Source organism: Centropristis striata, chromosome 18 (genome assembly GCF_030273125.1).
Source record: "Centropristis striata isolate RG_2023a ecotype Rhode Island chromosome 18, C.striata_1.0, whole genome shotgun sequence".
NCBI classification, from domain to species: Eukaryota; Metazoa; Chordata; class Actinopteri; order Perciformes; family Serranidae; genus Centropristis; species Centropristis striata.
Window position 1 is genome coordinate 13,001,764 of NC_081534.1, and position 19,985 is coordinate 13,021,748.

Here is a 19,985-nt window from a genome sequence, read left to right on the forward strand (position 1 = left end):
GTGCGTGCATGTGCGTGCATGTGCGTGTGCGTGCGTGCATGTGTGCGTGCGTGTGTGATGAGGTAATTAAGATGTGGGAGACATTTGCTCCAGATTTACTCTGAAAGTGCTGCCTTGTTTTTCAAGGTTCATTTTCAGAATGGATCTCATACTCGCTCCTCCTCTTCATATGACTGCATTTCAATATTGTCGCTCAAACACTTTTGAATTAGAATTTCAGAATTATAGCTGAGCCTTGACAGTAAGTCATCTTTCTTTCTCTCTCTTTCTTTCTACTCTCTGTCTTCCCCTGTGCCAGCACTTCTGTGCTGTTTGTGTGTGCGCTCACGAACACACAAACTCTTTACCGCGGCATGAACACCTAAACGTCTGGAGGAAGTTGAAGCGTTTGGTGCTCTCTTTCTTTCTCCCTGTTCTTTACCTCCCTTCCTCCTTGTCATGGTTTACATTGCAGGGAAACATTTCCCCAGTGAGAGATGCCCACACAAATTACACAACATCTCCTCGAGTACCGATCTAATTTAGATTGCTCACTTAAATTAGATTATATATTTTGCCATGTCTCATTTTAATTGCAGCTGGGATTTAAATTGCTCTGTCATCTTCCCCAAAACAGCTTTCTCGCACCATTAGCATTTTGCATATGAGTGTTCATGTTTTGATTGTTTATGTGTCAGAGTTCAATTATAGGTGCCTTGTCATTTGATTGTCCCCTCTCTCTCTCTCTCTCTCTCTCTCTCTCTCTCTCTCTCTCTCAGTGTGGGAACCAATCAGAACTTCCAAGAGAACCACAGCTTCAGTTTCTCTGCTCACTACTCCCACGGCATCACCTCGGCTGTTTACCACCCTGGCCACCGGTAAGTTTGTTTTGCCGACGATTGTTTGAATCTCATCCTATCCATAGTCAGTGTATTACCTGCAGTAGATGGCGGTTGGCACGCTTCCAATTTGGAGAAGCATGGAAGCTACACAATGTACTGCTATGAACAGGGGCAAGAGCAAAATGTATTTTAACCACTCTAAAAAAAAGTCCCTGCTAAAACAAATCAATATCAGTTTAAGCATTGTACATTTATAATATTTTTTGTGTTTTACCTTGCCGTCAGACAGCTATCCAATGAGAAACAGAATCCGTTATATCCATCTACACTCTCTTCAAAAGCCACCAGACTTCATTGACAAAAACAGTGATTTTACCTTGCAAATCACAGGAGTTGCTGATCTACTGCTGCATCAATTGTAACTTTGTTTGTGTTATCGTGGGACTTTGGTGTTTTAAAGGATTAATTTGGATTCACTAAAGTCACATAATAAGGCAAACAAACTAACCGATCGATGCACTAGTAGACCAGCAACTCCATGTTCTGCAAGGTTAAATTCCTACTTATGTAGGCTTCAGTTCGAGTTAAGTTCAGCTTTTAACTTCTCTGTGGTACTTCTGCTGGCTTCTCCAAATGACAGCTGTGCCGACGACCTTCTACTGTACACTAACTATGGATAAGTACCCCTTAGAGACATACCTAAACTATAATTTTAAAGGGGTCAAATTCAGAATTTCAGGTTCATACTTGTATTTTGGGTTTCTACAATAACATGTTTACAAGCGTTAATGTTAAAAAAGCAAGTTTTTCTTTTCCTACTGTCTGTATGCCACGTCTGCTCTTATTGGTCAGCATGGGAGAAGTTACACCTTTAGGGCTTTCTGCCAGAAAACCTGTCTTAACATGTGGTTAATGTTGAGAAAGGGTCTGTTTTAACCCAAACGTTGATCTTTTCCTAAAGCTGTCCTGTCCTGTGTCCTGTGACCCATTTAACATATATGCACATACCTTGTTGCTCTTTATACTACTGTTCTAATTAATACTGCAGCTTTCAGTTGGAAAGCCATATCTGCCATGTGCTCAAGCTGTGGGTGGAGATACTCAGATGGAGGGTGGTATATTCTACTGGTTATGTACTAGACTGGCTTGCCTCATGTGGGTTGGTAGACACTCCAAATTCCCAAATGTATGTCAAAGCACTGAAAGTGAGTTTTTCATAATATGTCCCCTTTAAGTGCTTGGAGAATATAGTTAAATATTTTGAAAAATGAACATTGAACTGTTAATCCATCAATGACAGCGTAATTAAAGCCTGTAGCATTCACTTGACGCCCTTAGTGATTTTACTTTCTCTTGTGGCCTCCACAGTCCGAGCCCGCTCCTATTACAACAGCGTTTCATCAAGAGTGTTGTTCATGCATTTATATTCAAACATCTACAGACATCTTTATAAATCCTTTGAATCAATTTTCATCCTTAAGCCCATTGCAGATGATGCTACATGATGCCATTTACATCTTAAATATCTGAATTTGAAAGTAGCTGTGTGATTTCAAACGCTTTCATCATTTGACATCTAGGGGCAAAAACGCCAACATGTCGTCAATATTCCTGTAAATATGTATTATATTGATCATCGTGTCAGAACGTGCGCATGGATTTACTGCACTGCAGTTGACTTAAACTGAAACTTTATTTTAATATGAAAAAAGTTGCTTTGCTGACAGGTTGTAAAAATAAAACATGCATTAATAACGGGATTGCATAATGAAATATGTACCATAAATATCACCAGAAGAAGAAGAAATACACCGCTCCTATGCATACAATCTTGCACAGGCATGAGATGTTACATTATGGAAAAGGGCCAATTGGCTTACTCAGGGATAAATGAACCAATCACTTTAATGCAATACCTGCAGGAATTGACTACAGCAGTCTAAAAATGTCCTTGGCCCCCCTCACCACGTAACATTCAAAGGTTTCGGTTAATTATGTCTGGCTCACACCCGTGACCTCTCTGTTTTCACCACGCTCCCCCAGTCTGCACAAACCAGATTTAGTTTGGCCGGTGAAGCTTGGTTTGGCAGCTTAATGGATTTTGGCAGCTACTGTCAAGTGTTTGCCAGCTGATAGATGAGATGAAACTTTAATGATCCCTGTGTGAAAACTGGGTCAGCAACAGAGAGAATAGGATAGAGGTAAGAAAGAGGCAAGGTGAGAAGCTGGGTATGAAAAAATAATTTCAACAGCTGAACATACAGAAGGAAATACAGTATATTAATCAGAATATAACATGTTCAGGCTGAAGCAGACACCGTGGAAGTGTTAACTAGTGAGTTTTAAAGTGTGTGGCGGACAGATGGGATTACAAATATTCAGAAACGTTTCCAGATGTGCAGTTAGTGATCTTGTCATTATGAGAATTAGAGTTAATATACGGCATGTACGTGTGTGCAGAATATGCAGATGAGGGATCAGGGAACATCTGTTTTCATAAAACCGTATACAACAGTATGCAGAAAATGTAACATATATCAGACATGAGCTGCTATGTTAACACAAAAATTAGCCCATCAGTTTCTTAACTCACTCTCAGCTCTTGCCTCTTACTAAATGTCCAGCGTCTCTGCACCAGGGGGCAGTGTTGAGCTTGACAGCTCTGCCTCACCACCCATTCCCCCTGAGTTCCTGACCATTGTCGCATCTGTTCTGTTTCATTGCAAGGAGAGACCCACAGATCACTGTGGTCACTGTGGTATTGTTTGTGTCTTAAAAAAAACACTGATCCCAGCCAGACTTTGACCTCTGATAAATAACTTTTTAATCCACTACTTTTCTAAACGGCACTTCAGTAGTGTGAAAACTCGCACACAAGCTTTAGCCTAGCCTGAAGGATGACCTCACAGTGACCACCTTAATTCACTGTCCTTGTTATGCAATGCAAATTGATCTGTCAGGGGCACTGGGAGGTGGTAACCATATGTGTGTGTGTTTCTGTGTGTGTGCTTGTCTTTCAGGTTGCTGCTGGTGGGAGGCTGTGAGCCGGGGGATGACTGTACATCCAAGGCCTCTTGCTATGGGATTACAGCCTGGAGGGCTCTGTCTGGATCGCCGCACTACAAACAGGTCACCAGCTTTGAGGACGATGTTAGTGCGGTGAGGATATGCACACTCATACACAGGCAATTCTTGCAGTATCTAACACATGTATCATATTTACTTATGACATTTCATTGATTATATTACATTCATTCCCTGGAGTCCAGGACCCTAACCCTTAATTTAACCTTAATCCACATGTAACCTTTACCTTAACCCCTGACTTACTCTATGATACAAATGGCAGCAGTGTGTTGAGGAGCTAAGCGTCTGATTTTCTCTGAATCTTTGCTGTTTTTTTACTGGGTGCAGAGAGTTTAAAAATGTTTAATTGTGGGTAATATTAAAATACTAGTTACTGTCACCCACTAACAGCTGGGTGACAGTCACGAGTACAGTGGAGGAGTGGTATGGAGTAATGCCATAAAGACCAACTGTCGAACGCTGTGCCGAACAACAACAAAAATGGAAATGAATTCTGCTGGCCAGTCTTCCCTTCATCCTAAGCAACGGCCAGAGCAAGTGCTCTACCTTATGCCATTTTTACTTCCGTGGATATTCTGTATTGAAGTAACCAGCTGAGCTGCGTCTTAGCTGATAAAACACTGCCCCTCCAAAGCAATCTTTGTCTCCCAGCTTGCTGTTTTAAGAAGTTTTCTGCTGCGAAAAAATTCTTTGGAGGACACAGGGCCTAATGAAAGTAAAAACAGCAGTTGTCTTTTAAGTGACATTTTGGCCGGACAAGAGAATATCGACCGATCAATCGACTAGAAGGCTTCATCCCAATTGGGGACACAGCTTTTCCCCCAATTGGACAAGCTGTCCGTAATTAACTTAGGCACACACACATATTTATTATTAGACATGATCAGCTACACCCTTATCTGTATTTGTATCTGTTAGACCAACTGCATTATCTGCATCTGCGTCTGTTCTCTGAATGGGCGGGGTTTAAAGTATAAGTGGGTGTGGCTTAAACCAGACATTAATATTTTATACCTGAAATTGATGAGCTTTAATCAGAAGTTGCTATATTATCATTTATTATAAAATATTATTAATAATGTACTAATTGAGGTTTAGATTACAACAATAAGAGAACATATTTACAAAACACAGCTACACAATGAGGATTTTCCATCACGAGTACAGATATTGACACATTTCACTTGGATCGTACTAATGTGCCCATAAAAGTACATTATCCGTACTGGCTACTGGTTTCATCTGAGTATTTTGGCTCAACCCTGCTATTGTCATCTCTTCGGTGTCTGTTAGAATCAGAAGAGAGGTTTCTTCAAGATCCCCAGCTTCAGATTGTTTTCCAGACAAGGAGATGAAAAGGTACTTCTCTCTTCTGTCCATTTTCCTCAATTAGAATTAAAAGCTTAATGGGGAAAGATCAGGCCAAACAACTGTGTGTGTGTCTGTATGTCCAGGACGGTGTATTTCGCATGAGCCTGAGCCCTGATAGCTCCCTGCTGGCTGTCATCCACTTCTCTGGCCGCCTGTCTCTGTGGGACGTCCCCTCGCTCAGACTGAGGGCCACATGGAGCCAAGACCAACAGGTACACCCCATAAGCTGCTTGTCTTCACGTGTGTATGCATATATGATTTTTGCTGAATAAACTTGTGCATTGCAGTTGTGTTTGCCGGTATTATTTTGTACATTAGATGCTTGACTGAATGCATTAATGTAATCTCTCTCTGGTGCAAGTGGGAGTGTGTATGTGTGGAAAGAGAGGGATTGTGTGTGTGCGCGCGCCCATTACACATTAAGTGAGGTGGCTTAGGGAGAACTTGCGGAATGTTTTGCCGATTTATGCAGCTGGTGTGTATGTTCTTCTTCATCGCCTGGTCTGAACCGGCAGAGCTACTCTGTGTGTGTGTGTGTGTCTTTCTGTGTGTGTGTGTGCTGTAAGTGTAAACAGGGTTAGCAGATTAATTTCTCCCCACTCTTCTTCTTTTCCTCCTTTCCTCTTTGGTCCCTCCATCCTTCGGTCCTCCCCGCAGCCAGGATTTGAGGAGATCAACCCAGAGTGGAAGACATCGCTGGAGAGAAGGAAGAAAATAAAAGGTAGCTTGGCCAGAAGGGCTGAAGAGAGCCGACTTTGTTGCTGACACAGCATTGCACACTGGATACAATTTAATGATCTTTGACATGTCTCATTCTCTGAATTTTACAGTTATTTACACATACAACCATATAGTTTCTGCTCAGGCCAGAAAATATTTTCCTCCTTCACAGTGTCCATGCTTGTGTGTGTTTCTCTGCTTGTGTAGTTGTCTGTATGTGTGCCTGTTTGCCTGTTTATGCAGCTTTTCAGTCTTTTTTTTGACAGTTTTGGGGCAGTTGTGATGACAGCAGTGACAGCTTGTGAAAGCAATAATCTGTGAGAGTCTTCATCTCATGCATGACAAGTGATGAATATGCCCACATGTGTAAATATGTCTTGGAGAAGGAAACCAATTCAATAAAGTTAATGGGGATGAGAGCAGGTCCCAAAAGTGCAAGTTTTAATACAAACCTCCATTAGCTCCGGTCCACCGTCTCTGGAGTACAACCGCATTTGTAAAACTTGTGTCTCTCTGTTATCTGTCCCAGATAAGGAGCAGTACTACCCGCTGGTGGATGTGAGCTGGTGGAGTGACATCGTGTTGATTCTGGCCCGCTGCTCCGGCTCCGTCACCGTGTCATCCGTCAGGACACTACGCAACCTGCTGGGGAAATCCTGCGAATGGTTTGAGCCCTCGCCACGAGTCACGGCGGCACACGACGGGGGATTCCTCAGCCTGGAGGTAAATGTCAAGACAGTTGTATGCATGTGTGCTTAGGTAAACTGATAGAGGGACTCTGTCGTTATATAAGGGCATGTGAGCATCTTTTAATGCTAGTTATACATTATAGATGTTGGCCTTCGGGGCTTTAAAGGGGACATATTTTCAAAGTTTATGCTTGTATTTTTGTTTTCTACTAGAACATGTTTACGTGCTGTAATGTTCAAAATCACATTATTATTCTCTTACTGTCTGTTTGAATATACATGTGTTTACTCTCTATCTGAAAAGCTCCAACTTAGTGCCTTTCTGCCAACTCAAAAGCCCAGTGTGCACTGATTAGTCAGTGTTTCCGGGTCTTCTGCATCAACCCTTTTAGTGTCTCTGAGCCACTCTCTACTTCTATATAATATAGTTATGACATCACAAAGATGTTACCTTCCTTACATAAATACATGAAACAAGCATAAATGTTGTATTTTCATCAGGTTTCCTACATGTTTTTTCATTATTTGAGGTTTTAATGATTGATTTTATTGAGTGATCTATTAGTTAAATCATCTTGTTGTTGTTGTTTACCACCTACTGCTTATCTCAATGAACAAACTTCTAATAATTACATACTGGTAGTGGATAGAAACTAGAATTCATTCACATTTTCTTTGCAGACTTTTTTCAAAATTTAAAAATTTCTGATACATTTTGATGGAAACCTGGCTAGTGTATGCATTGCTTTGTGATTAATCCTTTGGACTGCCAGCTGATGTGATTCCCCATGATTTTTTTTTCTCTGACAAATATAAATTTTAATCAAAAGTCCTATTTAACTGTAGTTTTCAGGGGGCCCCGTCACAGATAAAATACTGTTAATGCTTAGTCTATCTAAGTTTCAAAGATAGGAAAAATCCTATCTTTTTATTAAAGAAGCAGTTCCTAACCTCATGGCTTTGTTCTATCCTATCTCAGACCTTCTATCTTATCTAACTTAAGAAATCATAACTATAACTGTAAATTTAAATCTTCAATTGGCACTCACACTCGATTTTTTTTAAAATACTGCAGTGAGAAGAAATGTTTCTATAACACCAAGAATCATAAATGTCATCATAAATGAGATAAGATCAGATTTCAGCTTTAGAAACTTTCTGTAATGAGGCCCCAGCTTGTTAATGTCATTGTGTAACAGCATGTGTGTGATGGTAAAACTGTGTGATGATGAAATATGTATCCCTACCTCTTTATTCCCTAACAAAGACCCTGATATCGCATCACCCTTCACTTTTATTTCGGTCCTCATTCCTTTATTTTTCTCTGATTGCATAGAGGGAGAGAGAGAGAGAGAGAAGGAGAAAGATTTCTTTACCAGCCAGCTGCCAACTTTTTGGAAAGGTTTCATCAGCCTGCTTCAGCGTGGAGTGGGGGGAAGGGATGCTGTGTAGCTGTATCCAAAGCTGAGGGTGTTGAAATTACCTTGAGCACGGAGCTTGTGCTGCATGTACCGCCTCCACAGATGTGGAATAATGTGACCTTGTGTGTTTATGATGATTACATGTGCATCTTGCTGTGTGTGATGAGTCGGGGGAAGTGTATTAGTGCAGCACTATGGAAGCTGCCTCAGCTCCTCATTGATTAAGGCACTTAATGCTTTACAGGTGCTAAATGTTTCATAAACCCTGGCTGGGAGCCCCTCTGTTGGAAGGTAGCATTTTTCTCTAGTGAGATAAAACCCAGAGGGGCATCACTACAAAATATGAGGACTTGCTGCAGCGTGGGGATGAAAAATGGACAAATAATGTTCCCCCAACCGAGGCAATCAAAAAAAGAACAGGAAAAAGACAAGTTGAAGAAAGTACTTCGGACAGCTGCTTGGATTTACATTTTTTATTGAGCAGCTTGACCTTGTTGTTGTTTTGTGTTTTAGACAGCGTGCTGATCTGGCACAAGGGTGTTAAATGAATTGTGTTTACCAGCTTAAGCACAGCGAGATGCAAACTGTGCTGCATTGCATTCCTCACTTCTCTTTTCATTCATCACTTCCTGCTGGCAAAGACGTGTCCAAACTCAGCATCAGAAAGTCATTCTGGGCAAAGGCTGTAAATCTGACAGTCTCAATCATCGGGAATGGGCGTTCTTCTGTTTTGCAGCCCTCACTTTATTATTTAGGCCAACTAGACAGATGTATTTTTATGTAAAGAGACAATTGTGTCTTTATGATCACATCCGAGGCATATGTTAGCAGTAAAATTCAAAAGTTATGTTTTAATCACTTGCATATTTTTTGTTTCTCTTGTTCATCAATTCTCTTGTGCACCATTGTTTTTGGATCCTCCTGCTCCTGTACATCTTTTCCTTTGTCATGTCCCAGTTCATCCCATTTATAATGCTATATTTTTCCTCTACAGTGTGAGGTGAAGCTGGCTCAGAAGCGTGGGCGCCTGGAGAGCAACCTGAGCGGCGGGGCCAGTGAGGACGAGGAGGGTGATGATGGCGGGGACTCTGATTCAGACGAAGAGTCCTCAGCCAAAGCCCGCTACTTTGGCTACATCAAGCAGGGCCTGTATTATGTGACGGAGATGGAGCGCTTTGCCCCGCCACGCAAGCGCCCCCGCACCGTAACCAAGAACTACCGTCTGGTCAGCCTGAGGTCGACAACACCAGAGGAACTGTACCAGAGGAAGGTAGGCTTGTAAATGAGTATTAGTGTTCACATGCACCTGCTGATGCTTAACCTAACTCTCTATAGGCACTAAAACATGTGCATCTTATTTCTAGTTCGGGCAGTAGCTTTGAATTTTTTACTCCAGTGCTATACAGGTGAAATCTCAGAGTGCTCCTCTCTCAATTGCTTTTTGATGGCAGAGCGAGCTCGATTTAGTAAGAGGAATACTGATAACTTCATTGGCGTCCTCCTTTTGAACTTTAGAAGACTTTCTTCCAAGCCTGAATTCATTTTTGCTAAATTTGTATTTATCAGGGATGGAGCCAGAGGCATTATGTTTTCTGGTTTACCTGTCTCTCTTTCCAATTCTTGTGTCAACTCAAGGATAAACAGATTAGAATTTGAGGGTCAAAGGTCACTGTGACCTCATCCCATTCTCATGAATGTGATATCTCTGGAAGATATTTCCTCAAATTTGGCCCAAACGTCTATCTGGACTTTAAGGATGAACTGATTTTATTTTGGTAGTTAAAGATCAGGGTCGCTGTGACCACACAAAAACATTTATTTGACCTTATGTCCACCCCATTTTCGTGAACATGATATCTCAGGAACACCTGAAAGGAATTTCTTCAAATTTGGCGCTAATGTCAAATTGGACTCAAGGATGAACTGCATAGAATTTGGTGGTCAAAGGTCACTGTAAACTCATGTCCACCCCATTCTCGTGAATGTGATATCTCAGGAATACCTGAAGGAATTTCTTCAAATTTGGCACAAACATTTATTTGGACTCAAGGATGAACATATTTGATTTTTGTACTTAAAAGTCAGGGTCATTGTTACCTTACAAAATTCACTTTTGGCCATAAAATGTCCAATAGGGGTAAAATGATGAAATTTTGTATTCAAAGGATCAAAGGTCATCATGACTCTGATATTATAATGCCCTGCATCCTATATGTACTGTGTCATATTTTAAATCTCTTTTAAAAAATACTCCTTGGGGATTTTTTCTTTTTTTTGTTGTTATTACATTTAGTTCATTTTCACCTACGTCTTTTATTATGTGTTTTTAGCTTTTAGTAAATCCTACTCTCCTTGTGTTTTAAATGTATTCCGTTTTTTTTTATTGAAAAGCACTTCAAAACTTTGTTGTGAAAGATGCTGCATAAACAAAGTTTATTATTATTTGAGGGTTTTGAATAAATAACCAGTTGGTTGGTTGGTTACTGAGGTGCTCAGTGACTCTCTGGAGAAGTCGCATTACAGTATTCATATTTCACAAGATTTGCATAATTGGTGTGACCTGTCTGGAAAGGCATTTTTATTTGACAATTCAGGTCACAGTTGCAGTGTGTTAAACCCAGTAGGAGTCCTCAGAATGAGGCAGCATAACTCACTCTGAGAGTTTCAATGAAGAGTCTGTAACTGTTTACTTATTCATCTGGGCACACACACCAGAATTCTTATGTGCTTAGGCGAGAAAAACCTTCGTCAGTGCTCGTGCCTTCATGTTTGGATTTGAATGTTCTTTTAGCTCAGCAATCTAAACAACATTTGCAGAGCTGACGTGCAGTTCTCTGCCCTGCACGGTGTTATAAATTCATTTTGGCAAATAAATTGATATTGCCTATTTAATTTTTCAAAGATACTCCATTTCTAATTACACTTCCCCTTTTGTAAGGGTGCTATCATATGCAAAGTGATACATGAGTCACATTTACCCCGCTGCAATACCAGTAATGATTTTTTAAGATCAGTCGTCAATTCTCTTCAATGGCTTATATCACATATACTGTACCCTGAAAGTCTTCATTTCTTTCTTGCTGCTTAATTTAGCAGCAACTGAAATACGTCACATGAATCCGCTTGGTCACTGGCTGAATTATAACAAGCTGATCTGCAAAATTGGTTTCTGACTAAATAAATCCTGCGCCAGCTCAGTGAAGTGCTATTGTTTTGTTGGATCAGCTCCAGAGTGCTGTTGAGGAGAAATGAAAACCAAGCAAGATGTTCAGTCTGCTTTAAGGCTATTTCTCAGTCCCAGGGGTTTCTCTGAAATGCTAATTGCTGCATTAGAAATATGGCTGTTGTTGCCACTCGCTACAAATTGCAGCAAAGACAACAACATGCTCTGTCATAAAGCACCATATCAGCTCTCAACGGTCCCAAGTTTTAGCATGGTTCATCAGTCATTTTTATGACCCATCATCTACTTCCTTCTTCATCATTGTCATCATCATTAGATGCCATTAGTCATCGCCATCAATCCTAACAGTGGAGAGTTACAAAGTAATATATCATTATTATCTCTTTGTAACACTTGGTACCCGCGGCACTTCCCCAGCTGCTGCTCTCCTGTTGGAATTGTTTTTTTTTTCTATTCACATGTAGCACATGTAGGCGTATGAGTGAAAGGGAGGAGTGGTGTCTGTATTGTCTGCATGTGTATTCAGTAGTATGTCTGTGTGCATTGATATTTGTTTTATTGCTTTGAACGGTTTGACATTTCCACACTCCACACTCACTCGCACTCAGAAATCAGACAGATCCGATCGCAGAGATTCACCTCAGTCGAGGTTTGCAGTCCAGTTGAGTGTGAATAGACACGAACAGGTGATTTTAGGTTATTTCCTCAAGTCAGCCTCTTCATGTGTTGAGGAGTTTGATGATGCGTTTGGTGGAGTAACCATGCCTGCGTGAGTAGCTCACTGGCAGGGCTGCTAACAGTTTTATTAGCCGAATCCGGAGAGAGACGGAAGCAGTTTTTGATGTACTCCTACGTGTGGTTTAACTGTGTGGGGTTCTTATTGCCCTCAAGGAACCACAGTCTGGCTAATGTGTTGCTTTGTACTCCTACACACAGAAAGAGATGGATATTCTGTGTGTGTGTGTGTGTGTGTGTGTGTCGGTCAGTGTGTGCTTGAACACATGTACTTTCACACACATTGAGTGGGCCTGTATAAACTGAGGTGTTATGCTGTTGTTGGATCAAATTATAATGCGAGACATTGATATGACACAAAACCTCTTTAAGCATAATTATACGGTAACATCTAAGCCAGGCCAATTAAACGGCAATGAGGATGACAACTAGCTTTGCTATCATACAAAAATGCTACAATCTTCTATCCCTATATAGGCTGTGTCGTATCCCAATAACAATAATAATAATAATATTTATCACAATATAGCATGTTTTTGGTAATTTAATAAATCATAGTCTATTTGAATTAAATGCAAATCATACTTGTGTGCAGTGGTGGAATGTAACTAAGTATATTTACTCAAGTTCTGTACTTAAGTACAATTTTGAGTAGGGCAGGGTGATATGGACAAAAATTCATATTCCGATATATTTAGGCTGAATATCGATATACTATATATATATTCCGATATTTTTATCGCAAAGTGAGAGCAAATGTTCAGTCTAAGTCAAAGCCAAATATGACATGTCACGAGTAGTTTTATTCAAACCGTTTATTTAAGTGAACATAAATACTGTATAACAACAGGATATAAAGTGGACATTTAAATAAAAAATATCTTAAATAAAAATAGCCTATGAAATAAAATGCCAATCTTTTTCTGAAATAAATATATTAATATAAGGAAAAGAATAATGAACATTACAAAATAACTAAATATGACAAAACCCTAGTAAGGGCAGCATTTATATATAAAGAAAAAAAAATTGAACTATATCGATATATGCGATATGGGCTGTTTCCATATCACATTTAGAAATATATCGATATATTTCTTGCATCGATATATCGCCTAGCCCTAATTTTGAGGTACATGTACTTTTCCTTCTTATGTAACTTTATTCCTATTGATATTGTACTTCTTACAAAACTACATTTAACTGACAGCTTTATGATGGAATGATGATTTAAGGTTATTAGACATTTTTAAAATATAAATTAAACCTCATAACAGTATATTAATAGTTAAAATGAGCTCTATCTTTACAAAATGCTGCTGACGTAAATGCATCAATAATAATCCAATTATATATTTAGAATACAACAATCTGAGTGGGTCCATTCTCCATAACGAGTACTTTTACTTTTGATACTTTAAATACATTTTGATGCTGATACTTTTGTACTTTTACTTAAGTAAGGTTTTGAATGCAGGACTTTACTTGTAGTGGAGTAACTTTACAGTTTGGTATTTGTACTTTTACTGAAGTAAGGGATCTGAATACTTTTTCCACCACTGGTTGTATGTTGGCAGTGCCAACAGTGCCGCTGTGGTTCACTCCACTTTTGCTCCCAGATACAATGATCAGAGTTTTAAGTGTGGGCCAAATGACATAAATATTTCCGTAATGCAAAGCTGCACGTTTTTTCAGCATTGCAATTTTTTTTAATTGTTTTGACACTATATATTGTCATATTGCAAAGCGCTATATACTAACAAGACTAACAGTCCACGGCGTATCGGCTCTGTGAGGCTCTCCTTGGTTACAGGTGTGATTTGTGTTAACCCATTGAGGCCTAAAACGCCTGTAAAACCTCTGGGCGATTTTAAAATAAGCCCCTAAAACCTGAAGTTTTTCTGGATATTCAACAGAAGTGTCAACGCTTCTACTAAATAATAGATTTTTCAGCCTCTGTAGCAGATAGAAATGAAATTCAAAAAGTATTTGAGCTTATACAAATACTACAAAACAACGTATCCGCTTTCTAGGCTTCAATGGGTTAAACACTAATATTAGCATGCTAACACACACACAATGACTATTCTCCTCAATCCGTCCATGTGTAAAGCTGGTACAGTGTTTATCATGTTCAAGATCTAAGTTTAGAGTTCTCTACTCTAGCAATTAAATCATTTGTAAATAAATTGTTGTCATCAGTGGTGAAAGAAGTATTCAGATCCTTTACTTAAGTAAAAGTACTAATACCACACTCACTACAAGTAAAAGTTCTGCATTCAAAACTTAAGTTAAAGTATCAAAAGTAAAAGTACTTGTTATGCAGAATGACCCTACTCGGATTGTTGTACATATTTTCTAAATAAATTATTGGAGTATTATTTTGGATTCATTTATGTATACACCATGTTACTCTGACTAGTTAATATACTGTTATATGGACTTATTTATAAAAATGCATAATCATTTTAAATGAGTTATGTTTTTTTGTATTAAATCTTGACCTGAAAGGTAACTTCAGCTAACAACATTTATTGTAGTGGAGTAAACAGTACAATATTTGCCTTAAATATATAGTGGAGTAGAAGTATAAAGCTGCATAAATGGAAGTACTCAAGTAAAGTACAAACCCCAAAAATTGTACTGAAGTACAGTACTTGAGTAAATGTACTTAGTTACATTTCACCACTGGTTATCACGTGTTAGCACCTCTATCAGGTAAAGCATTTTAAATGATTCACTTCTTTGGTTTATGACCAAAAATCTGCAGAACTTAGGACGTTACTATCATGCTAGGCAGGTTACTGTACGAAAATTCTCGCTTTTTTTTCTTTTCCGGAAAACTATCTACTCCAGTTTTAAGTCCAAATATCTGGTCCCTGATTCCTCCTATAGGTTTCATCCCTCTGTCCTTTTGATTTTCTTTCTTCAAATATCCCTGAATATTCCTTTCCTCTTTGGCCATTCTCCTTATCCCTCAGTGGCAGACCCCATCCGAACTGTCACTCTGCACATTGATACACAGATTGAAATCTTGGTGTTAGAGCTGTTCCCATTGAGTCTTTGAGCATTCAGAGTGCGTACTCAGGATTTCCAAAGTGCCGTAACTTATGCACAGGTTTATTCAAAAACCTTAGCTTCTTTGTCCTTTAGTGTGATGGAAAATTGGGCCATGGTCTTCTCGCCTGCCTGTTCTTTTCTGCCTAGATATTTGCTTTATATCTATCACATGGTTTTAATTAATTTAAGCTTTTTATTAATTTAATTCTGTTTACGAACACACTGCAGGAAGATTGAATCAGTAATGTACCCTTGGGATAATAATTGGATATAAAACATGAAAAGTACCTAACGAATGTGAAATGAATCAAACTGATGCGCAGTTCTGTTATTCTGCTATATTTCTGTTTGTACAAACCTAAATTTTACATCAGAAAATTAACTGAGTTTGATAATTAGAGTTGTGTCTGCTCAAATCCGAGACGAGCTTCTCATCAAATGGATTGCCTCTTTCATTTAACAAACTGAATGACTTCCAAATAAATGCTCATTCATTTGTCCTTTTTCTTTCTATACATCTGTGGTAAAGCTGTCTGTCCCACAGTGTGAAGAATCATGTCCTCTCAATGCGTTTATTGAGTGTATTTTTGTTTATCCCACAGATTGACAATGAGGAATACGGTGAAGCCCTGTCTCTTGCTCAAGCGTATAATCTGGATTCTGACCTGGTCTACCAGAGACAGTGGAGGAAGAGTACCGTCAGCATCGCCTCGATACAAGATTATCTGGTAAGAGATAGAAGAAATCAAAGAGATAGAAGTCAGGAAATGAGGAAAGGCGGAGGGGGGATTAAGAAAAGAGAGAAAAGAAGAAGAATTGTATCAGATTTTTGGTGTTTATCACAGTATATTAGACGTCTGGTAAGAAAAATGCACTATATGTGTGTGGGTGAGTCGGGGTACAGCACACGCTTAAGTGCCGCACAGCCCCCTTACTCTATTTCACGCATCATTTTTACCAATTTGTTGCAAATTTTCACACCCTTCCCTCCTAATTCTGTATCTCATTTTATCCCATCATTTCTCCTGAACTCATTCCCTCTGCTTCCATTCCCCACATCCCACCTAGAGCAAGATCTGCAAGCGCTCATGGGTGCTGCACGAGTGTGTGGAGCGGGTGCCAGAGAACGTTGACGCGGCAAAGGAGCTGCTGCAATACGGCCTGAAGGGAACCGACCTCGAGGCCCTCATAGCCATAGGAAACAGGGAAGATGGGGGCAGGTAGGGCACGTTCAAACACACGAAAACACGCCAACGCAATCCTAAAACGTCTGAATGTCAAATCGATTGTTTTCCTTTTTCCCTCCATCGACCCGAGGCTCATTCTGCATGGCTCATTTTGTTTATCTGTACTCACATTGTGCATCATTTTCCTTGCCATCTCCTAGATTTATCATGCCAGGCGACGTTGACCTCGACGACCTTCCCTACGAAGACATCCTGTCAGGCGAAGAGGAGCTGGAGATGAAGAAAGAGAGGGAGAGCAGGAAGAGGCGAGAGCTGTTGGCCAAGGTCGACTTCAGCAGGTACAGAGACGAGTCAGACTGTTGGTTAGTCAGCTCAGTTATTCAGTCAGACAGCAGATGAAGACAGAAAGTCGCAGCAGGCAGAAATGCTGCCAAACTTCTGAATTTACACAGACAAGAGCATTTATTTGAATGGAATCACCAAGGCTGGCGTGGTTACAGAGACCATCCTTCAGATGGAGGACCCGGGCTAGGTTGGAAAGCATCTGCCTTGCTGAAATGTCTTTCTACCGAAGCCATTATTCAGAGATGTGGACTCGTGTCACATCACTTGGACTCGAGTCAGGCTTGGACTTGAACACCAATGACTCGTGACTTCACTTGGACCAGTGGCGTAGGCAGAAACTATAAAGTGGGTGGGCACAGAGAAAGTCAAGTAGGCAAGACCGGCACCAAGACGAATATTAACAGCATCACATTGTGGCCACAAACAGCTGACTGTTACACACATCATCCCTTACTCTGCACCATCACACTTCTAGTATTACTGTATTAAATTTAGTGAGATAGATAGACAGATGGATGGATGGATGGATGGATGGATGGATAGATGGATAGATGGATAGATAGATAGATAGATAGATAGATAGATACAGGTGCATCTCAATAGATTTGAATATCATGGAATAGTCCATTTCCAGTAGTTCAAGTCAAATAGCCCCAACCAAGTATTGAGTCATATAGATGGACATACTTTTCAGAGGCCAACATTTCCATATTAAACATACTTTTAAAAATTGGTCTTTTGTAATATTAAATTTTTTTTGAGAGACTGAATGTTAGGTCTTCATTAAATGTAAGCAATATTCATTATATTTAGAAGAAATTAAATAAATTAAGAAAGAAATGTTTTATTCTGTGTGTAACTGATCTATATAATTAGGGCCTTGGGGCAATCGCACCGAGCACTGGTCCCATACAGCAATAGCTGTAAAACTGTGGATTTCTTCTTCTTCCTCTTCCGGACGCAATTTCGTCCCACTAGAGTTGCAGGACAAATTATATATCAAAACGTGCGGTTTGATCGGGATCGGTGTGCTATTACTTTTCTCTACAGAATACGAATTTTGCCCAAAATTTCGCATTGAAATGAATGGGACGGCCGAAAGAAAATGAGCGAAAAAGAACAATAATTGGAGATTTTTAAACGTCTACTTCTCCGGCATAATTTCAGCTAGAGACTCCATTTAAACTTTAAACAGTAGACACAAGTCTTGTGTATCGGTGTATTAATCCACGTTTCGATAGGTCATATAGTTTTTTATCAATCCCTGTTCAATGACCATGATCATTTTTGGAGAAATTCTGAGATTATAATGGGTGTGTATTGCACGGAATGTTCGTGTCACAGTGTGTGACATCATCGCCAGAGTGTAGAGGGAGAGAAAAAACTGTCAAAAAATAAATTTGAAAACTGCGCTCCAGGCCGCAAATTCCACTCTACAGAAATAATTTATACATAGAAACGTAGGAAAATTTGTCTTCTCACTCACAATCCTCTGGTAAAGCTGTCAGAGTTATAGTTTGGGCGTAGGATGCCCAGATGCGCCACCAACACCACCAACAGCCTCATTGTCTCCCATATTAAAAACGCAGGAAGATTTTGGCAAAAGGGATATGGAACAGTTTTTTTAGGTCGCTCTAACAAAGGTATTTTTTCATTTTTCTGAAAAAAACAAACATATGTAGACGTTCAGGAAGAACTCAGGACGCTCAAAGTGAAGTCAGATCAATGATCGGTATTATGGTTTTGCCAAAAATGCTTTCTGTTCGAGGCCAGAAATTTCAGTCTGTCCACCTCTGCTGTCACTGAGCCGGAACAGGTGCCAGTTAATTCTGTTGATTGCTTTGATCTGATTGCCTTTGATCTTTGATGTGATTACAGTTACAGATACACACACACACACCCACGTAAGCGCGCACACTCCTCACACATGCATACATATGCTTCAAACACACACACAGGTAACTTTATGCGATTTTCGCTACACACACACACACACACACACAAACACACACACACACACACATTTTGAGGTTTAAGGGCATAGTTTCAAATCTCTGAAGAATCTCATCATAGTGTACACATACCGGCAGTAGCCCCCGTGGCCCTTTCAGAATTTCCCCAGAGGAAATTTTCTAGTTATATAATAGTATATATATATAATAATAATAATATATATGTAATTTCCATGAAATGAATTACTGACATTACTGATATTCTAATTTGTTGAGATGCACCTATAGATGGATAGATGTGTTTAAACGTACAAACATATTTAGACTCAAATAGATATAGCAAAAACCAAAACACAGCAAAAAAACAAAACATTTAAGATAAATACATTGTAAATAAATAGGAAGAGGAAAAAACTGTAAGAATTGATGTGTTGCAGTTGATATGTAATTTGTAATCAAGGTATGAAGTGGCGATAAGAAAGACATAAAAATAAATTTTTGATTTGAATTTGCTGAATGATTCTGATCATCATCAGCATATGGATGGAGTCCAAGTAAAGTCACAAGTTATTAGTGTTAAAGTCCAAGTTGAGTTGCACATCTTTTTCAATTGTGTCAAGTCTAAAGTCATCAAATTTGTGACTTGAATCTGACTTGAGTCCTAGTCATGTGACTCAAGCCCACACCCTAAATACCTGCACAGCTAACAATACGCCCATCAGTCTCAGCTGTACTTTGTGCCCATTAGCAAATGCTGCATGCTTACATTTTAAACTAACATGGTGCACAGGGTAAACGTCGACATGCTGGTAATGTCAGTGTGAGCATGTTAGCAAACTGATGTGGTTCAAAGTGCCACTATGCCCATGAACAGCCTCACAGAGCTGCTAGCAGGGCTTGGCTTTAGACTCTAGGTTTTGTTCCTAAAATATTTATATTTTTTATATTTTTTACACCAAATTGCACCACCAGACTTCAACACCAGCTCCAGACTCTCAGTTGTAGTTGTTATGTGGGTGGTAAAATCAACAAGAAAACAACAAGGTAAATGTGAGTACATGTGAGTCGCCCAGTCGGCAGGTTATTTCCAACTGTTTTGAAAAGCTTAAATGAGGTCATTAGTATTCACGGTATGAATTATAATAATCGGGGTAGCGACTGTTGAAACTAGAGAAAAAAGGAGAGATTACGGTGACGGTATTTAAGGTGTAGACAAGGAAACAATGAGGAAATGGGAGAGAGGGCTGCCGCATTTAACACTGATTGTTTGATTAGGTCGCACACCGGAGAGCGGGGATCATAAAGGCAGGGACATTAATGAGGGTGAGGGGGCGAGAGGGAGAAAGCGGTGGTGGAGATTAGTGGGTAATCTGCTGGAGGTAATTTATGCCTTTGTTGTTGAGTGCCCAGGGA

At 39.6% G+C, this 19,985-nt stretch overlaps 1 protein-coding gene across 1 annotated transcript in view; it reads left to right on the forward strand.

The window, feature by feature from the left end:
- Nucleotides 1–19,985, forward strand: part of nbas (NBAS subunit of NRZ tethering complex) — a 216,237-nt gene that overhangs the window by 17,697 nt on the left and 178,555 nt on the right. The window contains exons 9-18 of the mRNA XM_059355813.1: nucleotides 759–857; nucleotides 3,842–3,980; nucleotides 5,202–5,267; nucleotides 5,363–5,491; nucleotides 5,937–6,000; nucleotides 6,529–6,722; nucleotides 9,104–9,379; nucleotides 15,691–15,816; nucleotides 16,157–16,308; nucleotides 16,476–16,613. Coding sequence (XP_059211796.1) covers nucleotides 759–857; nucleotides 3,842–3,980; nucleotides 5,202–5,267; nucleotides 5,363–5,491; nucleotides 5,937–6,000; nucleotides 6,529–6,722; nucleotides 9,104–9,379; nucleotides 15,691–15,816; nucleotides 16,157–16,308; nucleotides 16,476–16,613 — 1,383 coding nt within the window. The remainder of the gene's footprint in view (nucleotides 1–758; nucleotides 858–3,841; nucleotides 3,981–5,201; nucleotides 5,268–5,362; nucleotides 5,492–5,936; nucleotides 6,001–6,528; nucleotides 6,723–9,103; nucleotides 9,380–15,690; nucleotides 15,817–16,156; nucleotides 16,309–16,475; nucleotides 16,614–19,985) is intronic.